The following is an 18682-nucleotide window of genomic DNA, read 5'->3' as shown; positions in this document are numbered from 1 at the left end:
CTGAGCTAAGGCATGGAAAAATTGTGACTTTTAATTCTGCATCTAGTGTGCGCCTGGTTCTGTTCAGATGAGTTAGACAATTCCAATTCTTCCAAATTTGAAGTCCACCACATCTGAAGGACACCCAGTATGAAAAGGCTGCCAGACGGACCAAAACAAAGCATGTCACCCATTTGTTTCATTTTGCCTTAGCCTGAATGTGTAAACACAGGTCGATTTACTATGTGCTGCTGTACACTGGAACCTGCTGGCACTGGAAATGTGGATTCACTTTTTCATGATTTGATCTTTATATCGTGAAGTCTGGGCCATACAGTGTATAGCTTAATCCCCTCCACGCAATAGTAAAATTCCACTTTTCAGTTCATTAATAGAGAGCCGGCAATACAGTACGGTATTCACAAAATAGGCATTTCTACCACTCTTTGTGATAGTCCTACCGGAAGCTCCGGGGAAAGGTTTTAGTTGAGGATTTATACGGTATAATAAATAATGCTGGAACTAATAATTCTGGAACAGAGAAACGAGAAATCCAATTAAAAACGCCCCCTCCCCCTTGCGTAATATTTAATTCCCTTTGCAAAACAACCCTTCACACACGCTCAAGCATGACCCCTGGAGTTTCGCGGGGAAACGTTTGAACTAAGTCCAAGAAACCCCAAGAGAGTGGCTGGATTACCATCTATCAGCTCCAGCAATCCTGGCCAAGGATCAAGGTTGGCGAGAGTTGCACTTTAACCATATCTTCAGCTACGAAGTAGGACTTCCGCGTCCCGGAGAGCTTTTTGTCTTCCGCATTCCCCCCCCCCACACACACACACATATAACACGTCGTGGTGGAAAGGGGATGGGAAGAGGCGGCGCGGCCCTTCCACGCTTGATGAGGAGGCGGCCACGAGGTTCTCGTCGGCCAATGCTTTGCCTCGATGCGGTTGCGGCGGGCGGGTCAGATGGCAGTAGGAAGTGCAGTTTGCCGCCCTTAAGCTTGGCTACGTGCTTTGGCTGTTGCTGTTGCAGCGCTGCTGTCTTTGCGGCGCCCGGGCAATTATTAGACCATGCAGGGTCCCCGGGCAGTGCTCAGAGGAGTCGGGGCAGCGGCGCGAGCGGTCAGTGCCCAGGTAAAAGGAGGGAACGAAGGAAGGCGCTGGGGTGGAGGACAGAAGCAGGGGACGAGCGCCGTCGCCTTCGTAGTTCCTGTGTGCAGCGCAGAACTAGTGGGCAGGCAGACGTCCAACAGGTGGGGCCGTCCCTGCAAGAGATGCTCAGCATGGCGGCGTCGGCGGCGTCTTCCGTTTAACCTTTGCCACTTGCTGTTAACGACGGAGAAAAGGAGCGGTGAGGAGAAGACCAAGAGCCGAGGAAGCTAGGAGAAAAAAGTCGGCTGGCAGGAAATTTCTATTGGATGCAAAAGGACTTGAAAACCCCTAAGCAGATCTGGATTTGAGTTTGGGTTGGACAAAAGTCTTTGAAGAAAGTATGCGGATCAAGCCTTCTCTGGCTCGCCTTGCCTTTTCTAGCGTTTGGACAAAATGTTGGCAGCTAAGGAAACAAAAGGCCACAGGATAAAGAGTACTTTCCCACAAACTCTAAAATTAGAAGCAGGACACGCATCCCCTTCCTATTCTCCTTTGTTGCCTGTCCATGGATATTGTCATTTATTCTACCATCTTCCTCTTGATTCATTCTAAACCACCATCTCCCATGTACTCCTACAGGTTTGGGCTGATGGTTAGAAGACCACTGTTTAAATGAACAAAGTGATGGGACAACTATAGAGACTCCTTCCATGTGTTTAGAGTAGGCAGATGCTGATCAGAGGATGGGAATCTTCTCCCTGTGCAAGACAGCTACCCTTGCTAAATCCACTTTCTCTGTAAAACTATTAAGTATGGAGCCTTAAATGTTCTTTAACATTTGCTGTGTTGATATCAAAAGAATCCTTATTTGTGAAGGAATGAGTACTAATGCACACTAGATGACATTTGATTTTTTTTTTATCTGCCTATTGCTTTATAAGTAATTCAAGGCAGCAAACATACATCATACTCCTTCCTCCTCTTATTTTTACTACAACAATAACCTTGTGAGGTAGGTTGCAGTGAAAGAATTAGCTAGCTGGCTTTCATGCCTAAAGCAGAACTAGTGTTCATAGTCTCCTGGTTTCTAGGCCAGCACCTTAACTACTACACTAAACAGACATTTCTGTTGTAGAACCAATGTAGGGCTGATCTAGCTGTAAATGTATGCATTCAAACTCCCACACTGATTTGTTTTTATGTCTTAAAAAAATAAAATGTTCCACATGCATTTCCCCCTCCTGCTTCTGCAGCTTATATTCTAGTATTTTGTTCTGTTCCTCATTTGTGGATGTATCATTAATTACATTATAACTGCCTTTTGTACTTTTATCATCAAATAATCTGTTAACTAACAAAAAAGCCAAAGGCCATCCAGTAATTTTTGCAGATGTATGCAGATTTAAACTGATTTTTAAGCTCTCTGTATTCTAATCAGTTCAGCTCCGTAATCTTTATTAAATTTCCCTGGTTTTTCTGAACTTGGTTGAATAAAAATATATGCATTGTTCTAAAACTCCTTTTTTTATATAACTGGGGCATTTGGCTAACTTGACACAAAACATCTTTTTTCCAGAAGCGCCACATTTGATATGTAAAGTGAAATCTTGAATATTGACATTGTGGCTGTGATGAAACTACTGGATGAATAATTCATCATAGTTGAAGGCATGTTTTAATAGGAGGGCTACTCAATTTGTGCTGCAAAATCAAGATGACCACCAGATGGCAGCATACATGATACACATTTATCTCTTTTCTGCCACCTAGTGATTATTTCAAATGTTGCAGTCCAAATTCACTATCTCTTCTATTGCACCCTTGCTCCAAAGGCCCTATATCTCTCCTGTAATATTCAGTTGCCAGCAACTTTTGAGAAGGCAAAATACAGCAATGAAGCTAATGCGATGTGATTACAATGTTTTCATTTGTTAAAGAGCACTGAATATATACTCGAGGCTCAAAAGGAATTAGTGAATAATCTAACCCCCACTTTTGTAGTGTTATCTAGACACTGAAATTAATACCATATCACTCTCATTGTTTGCTTTTTCTATCTTCCGTTGGATCAGGTGGAGTAATCAGTGCTTTGCATTGAGTAATTCCTAGTGCAATACTACTAGTTTGAACAAAAACAAGGAATGTTTATTGCTCTGTAGATTTTATTTAATTGCAAAATAAATCAAGTTTAGTGACACCAGTGCCATGGCCTCTGGTGTTTGTATAGCAACAATGACTAAGATTAAAAAAGGCCAAAGTCCAGTTCTAAAATTCCAGGCTTGTACAAAGACCTATAAAAACACAGCTTGCTGAAATTATTGGCAGGGTTTGTAATTGTGCAAAGCTATGGTGGATCAACTACAGTGGCTATTTTTCGCCCAATGCCGTAACAAAAATGAAACGTATTGCATTTTGGCCTGGTGCAGTGTTTGAATCCAGGGCACATTTTTACAAAAACTGAATTTAGCAGTTTTATAGAGGGGTCAAAAATCAAAGCTGTCATTGGTAGCCAGAGAATAAGATGTTCTAAGAACATAATAATAAAAAAAACACCATAGACTCATTTAATTCAGCAATTTGTGCTACCCAATAGCCATTCAGATTCAGATAGCCAAGAATGTATAGTGGCACAAGAGTCTCTTCTCAGCTTCTGTTACTCAGTATCCTACTTGTATTCAGCATGTAACCATTAACACTACTCTCCATTGATGTTACTAAACCCTGTGAATGTTTGTTTCCTTTTAAACCATTTTGAGCCATTCATCGGTGACCATTGCCACATCTGATGACTGTGATTTTCATAGTTTAGCTGATTCTTTTATATTAAAAAATTGAATGTGCCTCAAGGTGGGAATTCTGGCCACTTTTGTTAGCATAATAATCCAGCTTTTCCTAGTCTTTCACCTCAAAATGGGTTTAATTTTAGATTCTCTACTTTGTGGCACCAAATTGCAGTAGTCTTTCTCTTACTTTTTCACATCACATTGCAAATGTGAAAGAAAAAGATATTGCAGGTTATTTGCATTCATTCATATTTATTTGAATAACTAATTCATTACTATTATCAACATTTATGTATGTTTCTTTTATTTATTTTCAGGCCTCATCTTTTGCTACAGGGCCACGACAGACCGATGGCACATTCTATGAGTTTCGTACTTACACAGTTAAGCCAAACAAGATGAAAGATTTTCTGGACCTCACCAGTAAAAACATTCACCTTCGCACACTTCATTCCCCAATGGTTGGATACTGGACTCTAGAATTTGGGGGACTGAATCAAGTTTTCCACATTTGGAAATATGGTACTGTATGCATAGTTTTACATTATTTATCAAATTTCTGTACTGCTCGTCACATTCCTGTGCCTCTGGATGGTTTATAAATAAAATGCTAAAAACGTATTAAAAGTCATAAATAATGCAAAGTTAGAAAACAGAATTACAGAGTTAAAAAGAACAATTGCAAAGTTAAAAGGCAGAGGGACGGACCATCTTCAACCCACCAACCACCCCCAGGGTTGCATGACATCTTAGACTCCCGTGTCCAGTGGTGGGATTCAGCCAGTTTCCACCACTTTGGCAGAACCGGTAGCTAATTTTTTGTTGCCCAGGCCCAGAATGGACTTCTGGAAGTGGCATCCACACAGAGAACCGGTTGTTCACATATTTGAATCCCACCGCTGCCCATGTCAGTGGGCAGAGCCAGGTGAGGGTGAACCTTTTGAAAGGCTAAGAGAGTGACTTGCCTTACCCTGGGAAGGAGGGAGGAGAAAGATGTTTCCGTAGTGTATTATAGTACTTATTGTGTAATGGATTAAGTAATAAGATTGGTATTCTGGCTTCCCATGGGATAGGGGATGTCTTCAGATTATTCAACTGATATGAAAAGATTCACTGCAGAAACTCCTGTACCGCCAGTGTAGTTTAAATAAGAAATCTTAGAAACTCTTAAGAAACCAAACAGCATCTCTCAAGAGCTAAAATTTCATTTAACAACTACCAGTTCCTGACTAGTTTTATTGCAGTCCAATAAAAAGTGGTTACTTCACAATTTAGTTGATTTAAAGTTGACAAAATACTTTTCTGTCAGAACGTGCATATACATTTGGAATCAGCATGGCTTCAAAATTATGGGGAATGCTATAAGACTCATTCAATTTTGTAAATAGCCTTCAAGCCCCGTCAGCCCCTTCCTTGTTGCAACTTTTGTATTCTCTTGAGTCTTTGGGCAGCACAGACTGCTCTCCTACAAACCAGAATAGTAAACTCCCAAACAAAGAACATGTCTCCTGTATTCTATTTTTAGTCTAAGAAATGGTATTGTTTGTGGTCTGAAAATAGAGTGGAAGATTATGCATTCATTAAAATTGTAAATCTAATTAACTAAGGAGTTACATTTTGATTAAGGGTGAGGAATTCGGGGGTACACTGTGAATTCTAAAAAGGGAAAATAATCTAGATGCTCAGATTAATGTCAGGTTCCTGACTGTTCCATTTCTGCAGAAAGCAGATTTCTTCCATATTTTCTATGGCAATATTTATTGAAATATATCTGGGACAGTGTTTCTCAACCTTGGAAAGTTTAAGCTGTGTAGACTTCGATTCCCAGAATTCCCCAGCCAGCCAGCTGACTAGGAAACTTTGGGAGTTGAAGTCCACACAGTTCCAAGATTGAGAAAAACTGGTCTAGGATAAGGTTACAGAGATTTCCGCAACTGGACTGAATTAAATATTTTTCTCAGATTTTAAGACGAAGACTTTTTCCATCTCTTATTCATGGTTCCCAGGTGAATTGGTGGAGGAACTGTTCTCTTAAATGATAAGGTAGGAATATCCAGCTGGTTAGAATGTGAATGGCTCCCTGGTTGTAAACATGGTGTTACAGTACTCTGCCTATAATATTCTAATTAGAATTTGAAATTAAAACTTGGGATCTTAAGTCCTTTATTAACTACTCTTTTGTTCAGTTCTTAGTGTGCTTGTTTGGCTCAACAGGTCACAATGCCCATCTTGGCCTTGTCTGGTCTGAGAAGCTAAGCAAGGGAGACCACTAGAGAATGCCAGGGTAGTGAGAAGTTAAAAAAAAAAACACAGAAGAAGCCAATGGCCAATACTCTGTTTCTGCTGCAAAGCAACAACAGCAGCAACAACAGCAGAGTCAACCTTGCCTGAAAGAAGATGCATATATTCATGGTAGATCTCACAAGGTCAAATACCCCAGCATTTTAATAGCCACAGTCAAACTGGTGAGATTGATTCAGAATATTTTTTTTTTAGAATTCAATCAGAAGCACAAGAATTTATCATAGGTCCATTTTGCTTTCTTGTTTGGCATGTTTTTATTAGATGTTAAGAAAAATATATAGAGAATCACAAAAGAGAGGCAAGAAGAACAGGTAAAAAAGTAAAATACATATGACCAAACAAGGGACATTAACAGGCCAAGGACATTATATGCTAATGTATCATTAGTTAGTTATAAATAATTGAATATATTATGTTCCTTTAAAAATTTTTTAAAAAAAAACAATGTTAGGCTCCAAGCAAGAATGAATGTAAAAAAAAAAACAAAAAAACAGGATAAATCTGTCATGGGAACATAGCAAATAATGGCTTTTATTCAATCTGAAAACTAAAAAAAAATGGCTGATTTTAGATGAACAAGAAGTAATAACTATGAAAGAGCAATATATTCTGAAAAACGTAAATGACATACTAGATGGCTAAATGCGGATGTCTAAGTTTACTATATCTTTCCTTGTTTGTAGAGAGCTTTGCACAAAGGGCTGCTGTCCGTACAGCATTAACCAAAGATCAGGAGTGGCAAGAAAAATACATCTCTTACATGCTGCCCTTGTTGGACAAACAAGAGAATGAGATTACTTACCTGGTCCCCTGGTGTGAACTTGGCAGCTCTGAAAAAGATGGTACACTGAACATTTACTTAATTGAGACACTGGGTATTTTGGCATTTTTAAATGTGTAGTCTGGCTGGTTTTTCTCGAGTGCAGTGCTGTCGTATAGTGGGTGAACTTTGTGCTTAAAGTCAATCACCCAGTGGCTGTTTAGTTATAGTAATTGTTTGTGGTTCCTTTTGAAAATGTAAACCTTTAGAAGCCCAGCTACTGAAGGTGTGTGCTTAGCACTGTCACTGTTAATTATTGTGCAGCTTAAAATATCATTTCAGTTCATGAAAGAAAAATATGCATTTGTGCCTCTGGCAAGTACAATGTATACATATAAGCACGCATTAAGAGTGCATTTTAAATCTCAGCAACTTTAATCTGTCTGGGGAATTCTGGGGATTGAAGTCCACACAGCTTGAAATTGTGGAGCAATCTATAGAGGTTCTCTGATGTTAAAATTCCTAAGTGGAAAAATGGGAAGTTGAACTCGAAAACTACCATTTCAGTTGAAAGAGAATAGCACTTATGATTTCCATGCATTTCTGCCAACAATATTAGTTTCTTGTTTAAATACATTTGATGTTTTCATAATTTTTCAATTGCCCTATTATAGCAAGGGATAGAAATTCATAAGTGAAAACTTCAAACATTCTCAGCACCGAATTACATTCTTGTACAAAATCTGTATTCATTTCCAAAATGTGCACGTAATATATATTGAGAAGACATTACACATTCTGAATCTTTTTCTTGCGGTGTTGCTGCTCCCCCACCCCCATTCCAGGAGTCTATGAGTTGGTTACCTTCCAAATGAAACCTGGTGGACCAGCAGTGTGGGGACAGTCCTTTAAAGCTGCAATTAAAGCCCACATAAATAGTGGATACACTAAGCTGATTGGTGTCTTCCATACTGAATATGGACTACTCAACCGAGGTATGATTGCTTATCAGATTTCAGTATGATATTGGGCTACCATTTTTTAGGTAAGAAGTAAGGAAACATAGCCTTCAATTCATGGCTGATCTTATCTGGGCTTGAAGCTAAGGAAAATTTAATGTGATTCATACTTGGGATGGGAGACTTGCCAGGGAATTCAGGGCTAAAGGTTAATGTGGAAAATTGAAAAATACCTTCAAAGAAGGCATAGTGTTGCCAAAAGGCCTGAATGTGTATGTTCAGAAAGCTGCCTGGAATCAGACTTGACTCAGAGGAAAAGATTATCTGTAAGGGAAATAAACTATAGGAAGTCCTTGTTTACTGACCACAGTTGGCACTGGCAATTCCATTGCTAATCGACGTTGTCATTCAACCAAAAATTGTATGACTGCGCTGGGATCAGGCTAATCAGGCTTTTGTAGAAGAATAATCACTTTCTTTGCGTCTTAAGAGAAATTCTGTTTTAGCCCATGCTTAGAACTTGAGCCCTGAGTGATTAAAATGGTTAGGAATTCAGACAGAACTTGCAGGTTCTCTTATTTGACAAGAATAATTGGACTGTTCATTGATTTATCACCATAACTAATAACTATGATTTAAACATTTAATTTAATAATTTAATCCATTCCAATTAATGGATTTAATTAATTTAATTTCATTAATTTGGTTCAGTAATTTAATTATTGGGTACATGAGAACCATGATAATTAATGCTGTTGTATATACAATGCTTATAGTCTGTGTGTTTGCCCTGACCTGGTATTCCATGGAGGTGTGAATTGAAAAGAATTCTTTGATATGCAGTATAAATGACTACTATCCATAGCAAGGGATAGGCATAGCTTTCCGAATGAAGATTATTCAGCAAAACATATTTTAATAAATGCATTGCCTATTTAATTCATATTTTTATTGAGTTGCAGTTTTCTGTCTCTGTAGTTCACGTGCTTTGGTGGAATGAGAGCCCAGATAGTCGGGCAGCTGGAAGACACTATGCCCATGAGGATCCTCGGTTAGTAGCAGCTGGTAAGTGAAAGATTTCTTGTCTTTTCCCTTTCCCTTTGGGATTCTTTCTTTGAAAAAAAAATTATATACCACTATTAACCTTTTAATTGCCTGTGTAATTTACTTTTAGTTCGAGAAAGCGTTCAATTCCTGAAATCACAGCAGAACAACCTCCTGCTTCCTACAGCGTTCTCACCATTAAAATAAATATAATGCGTAATGGACAGAGAATATTTTTCATTGCACTGTTAAGGACATCTAAGGGTTTTAATAGTCCAGCTATATTTTCCCCATTTATAAAATGTGATACAAACCTAGTCTCTCTTTCAATTATATGCCTATTTCCCTTGCTGGAAATGGGAAGCTTAATCTCCTGCCCAGTGAAATGAAAATTCAAGGTTTACTAAATTATGTTATGAAAAGGAACTTCCATAAATTCTTTGTATTAGGCTCCTTCCTTTTATAGTTATATACCTGTGAAAAAGACTCTGCAAAAGATGAAAATAGAGTCCTGAATATTTAAGAAAAGCATAATTTTTTAAAAAAAATTCTGAACTACTGTAGACATCATGAATAAGGATCTTTTCTAAATGGCCTTTACTGTCCCAAAGCATTATTGTCAGGGTTTTTTTTAATACACATTTTGCTTGTCCTAAACCTAAGTGCTACGTTACTCTGAAGTAACATATATCTGCCTACAATTCTATCATTGTCTTAACCATGGAATTTTAACATTTCTGTTTCTCTGCTTATCACTCTGGTAGAACTGAGCCAAAAAAGTATTTGCAGTGGAACTTCAGTTGAATGAAAAGTGTTCAGCAAATCATGAACTTAATCTTTTCTTTCATTTTAAAAAAATATTTTTTGTTATAAATAACATCCGGCTTTTCTTTCCTTTTCAAATTCAAGTAATTTTTTCCATGTATTCAGAGCCAGCTCTGGCATGTTCAAATGCAGAAACCGAATAAACTGATTTATTCTGAGAGAGTCACTCGCAGCGGCATATTATGTAGCATACACATTCTTATATTTTTGAACCAGTCATAAGATTGCAGTTCCTGAAATGTAATTGTTGGAATTGAAACATTAAAATGGTTTTTTGAAATGCATATATTTTGTGTTTCTATTTTAATAACGGCTGTTGCTTCCGATTTTAATCATGACACCCATATTAAAATGTTTTTTAAATGTAAGTCTAGGTCAGTGGTGGCGAACCTATGGCACGGGTGCCAGAGGCGGCACTCAGAGCCCTCTCTGTGGGCATGCGTGCTGTTGCCCCAGCCTTGCCTCGCCCCGTGACCCCCTCCTCACCAGCAGCCCCCCTGGAGGAGAGTGGTCCACGAGGAGCAACACAGCCAAGAACATGACAGCCAGGCAGCGTAGACAAGACTCTGCCCTCACGCCCCATCACACAGTTGATGCTGTGGGGTGTGGGCAGAGGGTGTGGTCGCCATGGCACTGCTGGGTTGCCTGGGCGATCTGCGGCGGGCCCTGGAGGCGGTGAGTGGCCCTGCGGGCAGGCGGGGTGGGGGCGGGGCAGGGATGGAGTGGGGGCGGGGCCAGGTTTTGGGCACTCGGTCTCTAAAAGGTTCGCCATCACTGGTCTAGGTCATTAACTTTTTTCAAGTTAGTTACCGGGGATATCAAATATTTTTGTAATCTGATTAGAATTCATTCCCTTCTAGCACAGCCCAGAAAACCAGTGTGATGTAGTGTTAAGGTGCTGTGCTAGGAAGGAGATCCAGGATCCAGTTTTCCCTTGGGGCACAGAAGTCAGCCGGATGGACTTGGCCATCCATGCTCTTTCATCCCTAATTAGGGACAGGCTCTGTAACAAGCCAGCTAGTAAGCAAAGCCCTTGTTGCATCATGCATGATAGCTTTGCCACGAGATCCAGGTGTGCACAGGAGAAAATAGGCACATCCTGCAGCCAAGTGTGACAGACATGATGAACAATTCTTTTTTCCAGCACAGCGCATGATACCCAGGATAGCTGTGAAAATCCACTTTTATACTACACAAAAATCCACTCATTGGGGCTGTGCAAAGCATTTAAAAGAAGTTCTTTGCCTAGCACAGGGGTAGGCAACCTTGGCTCTTTTATGACTCATGGACTTCAACTCCCAGAATTCCTAGTCAGCACAGCTGGCTCAGGAATTCTGGGAGTTGAAGTCCATGAGTCATAAAAGAGCTGAGGTTGCCTACCCCTGGACTACACAATCCCATAGAATTTTTGGACTTTAGCAAAGAGAGCAGAACCAGGTGGCATCGGAGTCAAATTTTTGTGGTCTCCCAAACCCTCTTTGATCACAGCTGTTGAAGAGTAATGGCAATTTATCATTTAGTACCTACCATATATGCCGCCGTATTAGGCGACCCGGCGTATAAGACGACCCCCGTCTTTATAGCCAGGCCGCATTCCTAGAACGTCGTCTTATACGCCGGAAACTACCAGTATTTCCGGCGTATAAGACGACTCGGCGTATAAGACGACCCCCGTCTTTGGGGCCGATTTCAGTGCTCACGGAAATCGTCTTATACGCCGGCATTTACGGTATTATACAGATCCAGGTTACAATATAATTGCTTCTTCAATATCTTTGTTTTTAAATTGGAATTCAGTTGATCAATGTAATTCGTTTTTTATTAAAACATATACTGCATTTTCTAATTCTGCAATAGCCAGCTATCCATCTACAATACTTTGTGAGAAATAGAGAACTGTACCATTTCCTACCAACAATTTTTATATTAACAAGAACTTCACAAACGCTTAATGATTTGTAGACCAGCAACACTTTTATTCTTTACTTGATACAAGGCAATTAACAGATGCCTATTAATATTTCACAAATAGTTATTAGCAATACAAATATATATTTGTTTTTCCATGAAAATGTCTGTTGAAAGATTTTTAACTTAAAAGATTGTTTTTGCGTATATGTGAAACTGCTCTACTGTTTTGCAAAGTTTATAAGATAATCCAGTGCAAAAATAGATCCCATTACAGCCAGCATAAAGTGCTTGGAATGAAGGACCAATATATTAGGGGGAGGGCGGTTGGAACAGAACTGGGAGGAAAAGCACAGGAATAGGGACTTACTATACGTATTAACTTCTATAAGAAATATATTCATATGAAACTATCTTTACAGTATCACAAGTACTGCAGAAGGATAACAGCAATTTTAATCACGTAACATGAAGTAAATATTCTTGCTCAGTTCCTTGACCAGTGGTTTTACATCATACGGAGAGCATGAGGATAATTTTGGCTAACTCATTTGATACAAAAGAAAATTTGTACACAGTAATTTACTAGTATTTTGTGTGGAACAAGCCCAGCCTGGATCGCCATTCTTAGCAAGAAGCACTTCTAGAAACTGTTATTTCCAATGAAACAGATAAGTAAGGATTTAAATGCTCCCCACTGAAAGCAATGGGAATATAATGCAGTTATTCTTTTATCGAAGTCCCATTGTGATCAGTACATCTGTCAGGTCATCATGTATAGGATTTCAGCCTTACATTGCAAATTTACACAGTGGTCATTTAACTCTCAATTATTTTGAGTTACTGTTGTATCAAGGGATTGGACAATTAATGTTTACCTCTGTTATAATTGTGTTAAATTTGCAAACATGTTTTAAAATTATACTAAAATAGAGCATTTATATTTATAGAAAAAATATCTACTTAGAAAGAGAAACTAAACTGCAGGTCATTGAAAGTTGGGTGCAAAAAAGATTGTTCAGGATTCAGACTGATGTCCTGCTGACTTCAAAAGGACTTAGTGCAACTAACCATTTCAGAATTTTACCTGGCTTGGGACATGGCTGTAATATTGGTATATGCCAGCTGTGATGAGCACAAGTGTTGTACTACAAAAAGATATTTGTAGCCATTTTGTTTCTCCTAGCTTTTTATGTCTGGGCTGAATGAAAAAAAGTTCCCATGTAAATTTCCAAATAAACAGTTGCTGAAAAATGGGGCATTTTTTTTTAAGAAAATCTATTCATTAGTTGCTTGTCATCCACATATTCAACTTTTAATGCCTACCTTCCATCCATATCTGGAGTAGGAGATCAGCGTAGGTGCCACATAATAGCCACGAAGTAAGAGAAATGGAAGGACTATGGAAACGCAGGAGATTCAAGACTTCAAGACCCCCAGCTGTTTTGACTGGAGGCCTTTCTCCAACCTCAACCCTGAAACAGCATCTCTGCTATGCAAAGCAGGAGATCACCATTGTATGATTTAAAAATATATGTAAACAGGACAGAAGTGATGGTATAACTGAAAATTTTCCATATTGATGGAAATAATGCTGTATGCATTTAGATATTTTGTGGTAGGCAGGAAAACAAGATACCCTAGTATAGATGATAATAGAGAGTTCTTCAGAGTTTGCTGAGTCTCTCCTACAGATAGTACTTTTGCAAGAAAATAGACGTATCAACAATCAAGCTTAAGTAAAGAAACTCAAAATCAGCAACGGTCCCACAACAAAAGCAAAAGGGAAAAATGAGCAATTGGACACCATACTATTAGGACAGAAGTTGTCTTCGATGGTTAATTGTTGATTCTCCTACAAGCGATTAAGAAACATTGAATTCAAACCAGCCTATTTTGAGGGTGTGCTTCATGGCCCACTACTAAGGCCCCTAATGGTTGTTATACCAATCCCCTCAAACAAGTATGGGTCAACCAGACCAATAGCTAATACTTAAATAAGGACACAATATCGCACTGCTGGACACTGGTTCTGTTGATGCATTCATTGCCAGCAATGATGTAGTGCCCAAGCAGTTCCTTTCCCTGGGCAGAGATGCTGTGCCTACCTTAGCGTTGTGAATAAATAAATCACTGGCCATAAATCTCTGAACTGTTGTTACGTAATTTTGAGCATAAAACATACTAAGTAGAAACAAGTGGGAGTATGGCAAAAGACAACGTAGCAGCAAGTGGCACCATATTAGAGTTTCACAGAATCATAATGTAAGAGTAACTAAATTCAAGTCTTTCACTAGAGAACAGTACAACAAGGCAAGATCTCCCAGAGGCGCTGCCTCTGTAATGGAATATTGTTTCGTTTGCATTGAATTGCATTGCATTGAATGATTACCAGTACATTGTCCCATTTACTATTTCCATCTCCACCTCCTCGGTCTCGATCTGTTTCCACTTGGGAAGATCCCATCCATAACGCAGAAAGGATGAACGTGTCTCCTTCTGCTCAGTGTGACCATTGCATCCTTCTGAGAAAGGTTATTCATACACAGCTTTCCTTCACCTTCTCATCTTGCAAAAAGGAACTCAAAACAGCTACATCTACCACAGTCTGGTTTTTGTGCAACGACAAGTCTTTTGTGTGGTCGTCATAAGTTTGGTCCTTGGCAAAGTTTACAAATACCTGAGGGAACAAAGATGTGGGCGTCAATAATGAGATCCTCAAAGGGAGAGGTCTAATCCTCTTTTTCTCCTATTGTGACTGGAGTGAATATCAATCAACAGAGAAATAACTAAGGTAGTAATTGAAGTATGAAAGTTAATAAGCTATTACAGCTCAGGAGGACGATCAATGAACGTGATCTTATTTTGAGAGGCGTTTTTCCCTCCCCCCAAATTTCATGCTATCAACTTACTTGGTCAAGTGTGGTCTGGGAAACAGAGTAGTCTTCTATGTGGAGTTTCTTTTTGTTCTGGGAAAGGATGCTAAATATCCTAGCCAGAGAGGATGGAGAGGACGGGAGCTGATATTGCAGCATGTTGCGATGCTTCTCCTTCAGCACGCTTCCTGGAAAAGCGAGCTTGAAGAAGTTCTCAACAGGGGTTAGGTCAGGGTTCCCCCCTGCTATTCGTACAATTATTGTGTAGCCTTCTCCAAACCTGAAACATAAGGAAAGCAAAGATACTCAGTATGATTATCCTAAGTTTAAAAAGGATATCATGGCTGTAAGGCGTTCTGGCTTTCTGACAGGTCATTTATGATCCTGGAAAAAACGTGCCATTGATTTCAAAAGGGCCACACAATCATAGTCCTGGTGGTTAATGAGAAAAGCCTCAAAATGCTCCTTGATCCATGATAAATTAGGGCAACCATTTTTCTTTGATGAGGGTCCAATGGATGATTACAACTTTATACGCTTTCAAATATTAATTACTTTGGGATAAATGCCAAAGAGTCTGAGCAGCTTACAACTAAACATAAAAAGGAAAAGTAACATAAACAACAAGGTCCTGATGTGTCTTTAATTGCCTAAGCAATTTTACCTGTTCTTCAAGTGTTGGACACTGCCAAGGCACCTGAACCGCCCATTCACCATGATCGCCATTCGAGTGCAGAGGGCCTCACATTCTTCCATGCTATTTAGGGAAGAAAACCAGATGCATATGAAATATTCAGTGTTTTTTAAAAAAAGAATGTATTTATTATAACAAAGGAAAAGAATAAATGATTACATAAACGGAAAAAAAGATGTAAAGAGACAAATAAAAATAGTAAATAGTTTACAATGATTAGAATTTAAAATTCATTGTTTCATCCATTCATTAATAGAACTAAGTTCATTATGTTGTCTTAAGAGATAATGAGAAATGTCTACAAAATTGCCCTTATTTGTCATTGTTCTAAACATAGAAGCTGTAATCATAGAAAGGTAAAGGAAAAGGAAAAAGAAACAGAAAAAAAAATAATTAAAAAAGAGAAAACCCAGTAAAAACATTAATGTTTAAAAACATTAAACAACATAGTTTTTAAATACAATTTTCCCCCATTGTACACCACCAATAATTACATCAATCTATTTATAAACTCTGGAATTACTTATTGTCTGCTTGCTGATTATTTCCCCTTTCACAAACATACACATTTAGTGATTTTTTGGAAAATCACATCTGTTTTAATTCCTTAAGCAAAGGAAGGTCTGGATATGCAGGTTTTGGAATCTTTTTAAGATATTAAAATGTCCTTCTGTAAGCGAGAGAAACGGCCCTTTCCCACTGTTAGCAATTCTAGCAGGGACCTGTATCATAAACCTTCCTTTTTTTCACGGCTTTTTTTCTCATAGAACGCCCAGAACGGAGTTCCAGCACCATTTTTTGGATGGAACCTTGTAGGGTAGGCAAGGCGGGTTATATGACGAGTGTGAGTTCTAGCACCTTTTTTTTTTTTTAGAAAAAAACATTGCTTTTTTCCCCCAAGTGCTTTCCTTGGTCACAAAAAAAAAAAAAAAAAAAAGCTTAGATCCATAGGAAGCATACTGCATCTGTAGTAACAAGGGCCACAAGAAAGAGATGGCTATGGAGGTGCTTATGCTGCCTTCTGCTGGTCTAAACAAGCCTTGCTAGCTAAAATGAAAACATTTCAGAAAATGCATCTTCTGCTTTATTACCAAGTGGCCACATCTAAAAGAAGACAAGATTATTAGCATATTCTGCTGTGCTTCGTTTTATCTTTACTCGGGTAGATGGATCTCTTGTGCCGTTAAATTTTTGTGCATTTCCCTCCTAGCAAAATTTACCTCAGAAACACTCTGTTATGTTTCTAATATATGTCACAAAGGGAGATTAAATGGGCCCTAAGTTGAAAATCATGCCAAACAGTTTTTGTATACTGTATCACCTACCTGTGAGATGTAAGGACCACAGACCTTCCCTCTTTGATGATGCTCAAGGCACAGTTCCAAAGGAAGCGGCGGGCTTTGGGATCCATTCCTGTAGTTGGCTCATCCTTCAATTTACACAGAATAAATGCATTGGTTTCACCATTATTGCCATAGTAAAATGCTTATTGTCATGCAGGCTTAACTACAGAAGACAAGGGCTTAATATTCATTTCCTGAATAAGATGCTAAATGAAATTAGTGAATGTCTGCATTTTTATTAAATCTTGAGTGCAATTGGCATTTTGGATTTTTTCTCATTAAAAAAAAATGCTCTGCAAATTGTGTGGTAGGGAGAAAGGATTATAAAAGCTGCCTTCTTCATTTGCCAACCTGCAGCAGGAGATATTATAGTCCATGAAGCACTGCAAAATGACAACTGCCAATAAGAACAGACTATAACTCATGAGGAGGGACAGGAGTTGTTAACCAACATCTGAAGAGCCAATGATTCTAGAAACAGAATATTAAAAAATTGAAGTTTATCAACCTTCTCAATTGGAATGAGAGATGTCATATCAACCGTAACAAGCTGATTTTGAAATATTTTGAAAAGTCCATTAAATTGTTAGTGAATTGTGTTTATTCTTACAGCATGTGTCAAGTGCCAAGATAACACTCTGATCTGTTTTCTTTGTAAGAGGCTGGGAGGGCCATTCACACTCTACTTCTGAGAGCAAAATAGTTTTGGTTGACACTCTTCATGGTGTCTTCCTAATTTTAATGAGTTATGCGTTACTATTGTGATCATGTCTATACTTACCAGGAAGACCACAGGAGGCCCCCCAATTAGGGCCATTGCAGTAGACAGCTTGCGCTTGTTCCCACCACTGTAGGTGCCGGCATATTTTTCAGCATATTTTACAAGGCCTAGTTTACGGACAGCCCATTCACCAACCTGCCAGATGGAAAAGCAACATAAGAATTGAAATACAGTCTCCGCAGTTTAGAACAGAGGATAGTTCAAGTCCTGTTCATTAATCTGCTCTCTATTAAGACTGTGCAATACGTCCGTTTCAACCAAAATTTTGTTGTGAAGATGGAGGTTGCTCACATTACATCTGCCTGTAATTCTTTAAAGTAGCTGCATCTTTCCCAAATCTCATGGCTGTCCTTTGAAGCTGCTGTGTGATCCTGGGAAAGGGTTGTAGACAATGCAGTGTGCATAGCCCCACGTATTTCAAATCACCTTTATGTCTTTGAGTCTGCATAGGCCTATTATGTATCCCATGGCATCATAGTATGGTTCATACCCACAAATAGGCAATACTGTAGAACCTTTGGACTTTCTCAGGATTTGATGGTGGGTGGTGGATGCATTTAAGAAAGTTAAAAATGATTTCAGCCAATTAGAATAAATTTCCCTTTCTTGAGAATGGAAGAGACAAGAAGCAATCAAAGAAAGACCCTCCCTCCCTCTCTCCCTCCCTCCCTCCCTTCCTTCCTTCCTTCCTCTTTCTCTCTTCCTGACCCATCGCAACAAAGACTCTGGGTGACACACATGAAAATAATAAAATAATATGACAACAAAAAACAGGACTGTCGAGCAATCAGACAAGTTCCCACTACAATCCCTATAGACCAGATTGTAAAATATCCCACATTTAGGAAGGAATTTACCTGACATAGGCTTGAAAATGATGTGGGGTGGGGTACAAATGAATTTGATATAACCAGGTCTTTATATCTTTTTTTTATTTATTTGTTTTTGCTTGTAATTTTGTATTGTTTTTCTAAGACACTCTAAGCAAATATGGTGAAACAAAATAAAAGCATGTATGTCATGTCTCTTTTAAGAGACAGGAATAATATGCTTGTTTCTGTACACTCCATTTAATTACCAGCCATGGAGAATTTGTGGTGGCAATTAAGCTGGGTGGTTCTTCTGCCTGCCTGCCTGATTTTACCTTGCAGACTTCTTTTTCAGGAACTCCCCTTAAGAGCGCAAAGAATTCCAGGTGCTCTCGCCCAGTCAGCAACTCCTGAATGGCATCAAACTGAGGACAGTAGCCCATGTTCTGATGGACTTCTTCGATGTTAGACAAAATACTGTGAATAAAAGAGACAGCTTCTGAAAGACTTGCCAGTTTTG

General features: G+C 38.9%; 2 protein-coding genes across 5 annotated transcripts in view; one reads left to right on the top strand and one right to left on the bottom strand.

Annotated features, from left to right (window-relative positions):
• Nucleotides 1–941: 941 nt before the first annotated feature.
• On the top strand, nt 942–10035 carry NIPSNAP3A (nipsnap homolog 3A). 3 transcript variants are annotated; one of them, XM_039350969.1, is made up of 6 exons: nt 942–1118; nt 4177–4381; nt 6847–7005; nt 7769–7918; nt 8861–8947; nt 9057–10035. In XM_039350969.1, the coding sequence occupies exons 1-6, from the start codon at nt 1056–1058 to the stop codon at nt 9131–9133; spliced, it is 741 nt and encodes a 246-aa protein (XP_039206903.1). In that variant the 5' UTR covers nt 942–1055; the 3' UTR covers nt 9134–10035. The 3 variants fall into 3 exon arrangements, with proteins under 3 accessions (XP_039206903.1, XP_039206905.1, XP_039206904.1); XM_039350971.1 differs by having other exon boundaries at nt 981–1474; XM_039350970.1 differs by having other exon boundaries at nt 981–1886.
• A 1668-nt stretch (nt 10036–11703) lies between these two features.
• The window catches only part of ABCA1 (ATP binding cassette subfamily A member 1), a 121748-nt gene continuing 114769 nt past the window's right edge, over nt 11704–18682 (bottom strand). For both annotated transcript variants that reach the window (XM_039350966.1, XM_039350967.1), the window contains 6 exons: nt 18498–18639; nt 17354–17488; nt 16555–16658; nt 15200–15292; nt 14572–14815; nt 11704–14339 (listed from right to left, as the gene is read on the bottom strand). In XM_039350966.1, coding sequence (XP_039206900.1) covers nt 14199–14339; nt 14572–14815; nt 15200–15292; nt 16555–16658; nt 17354–17488; nt 18498–18639 — 859 coding nt within the window. In that variant the 3' untranslated portion in view covers nt 11704–14198. The remainder of the gene's footprint in view (nt 14340–14571; nt 14816–15199; nt 15293–16554; nt 16659–17353; nt 17489–18497; nt 18640–18682) is intronic.

Source organism: Crotalus tigris, unplaced genomic scaffold, assembly GCF_016545835.1.
Source record: "Crotalus tigris isolate CLP2741 ecotype Arizona unplaced genomic scaffold, ASM1654583v1 scf7180000018368.3068619, whole genome shotgun sequence".
In the NCBI taxonomy this organism is placed as follows: domain Eukaryota; kingdom Metazoa; phylum Chordata; class Lepidosauria; order Squamata; family Viperidae; genus Crotalus; species Crotalus tigris.
This window is presented reverse-complemented; position numbering and strand designations above follow the sequence as displayed.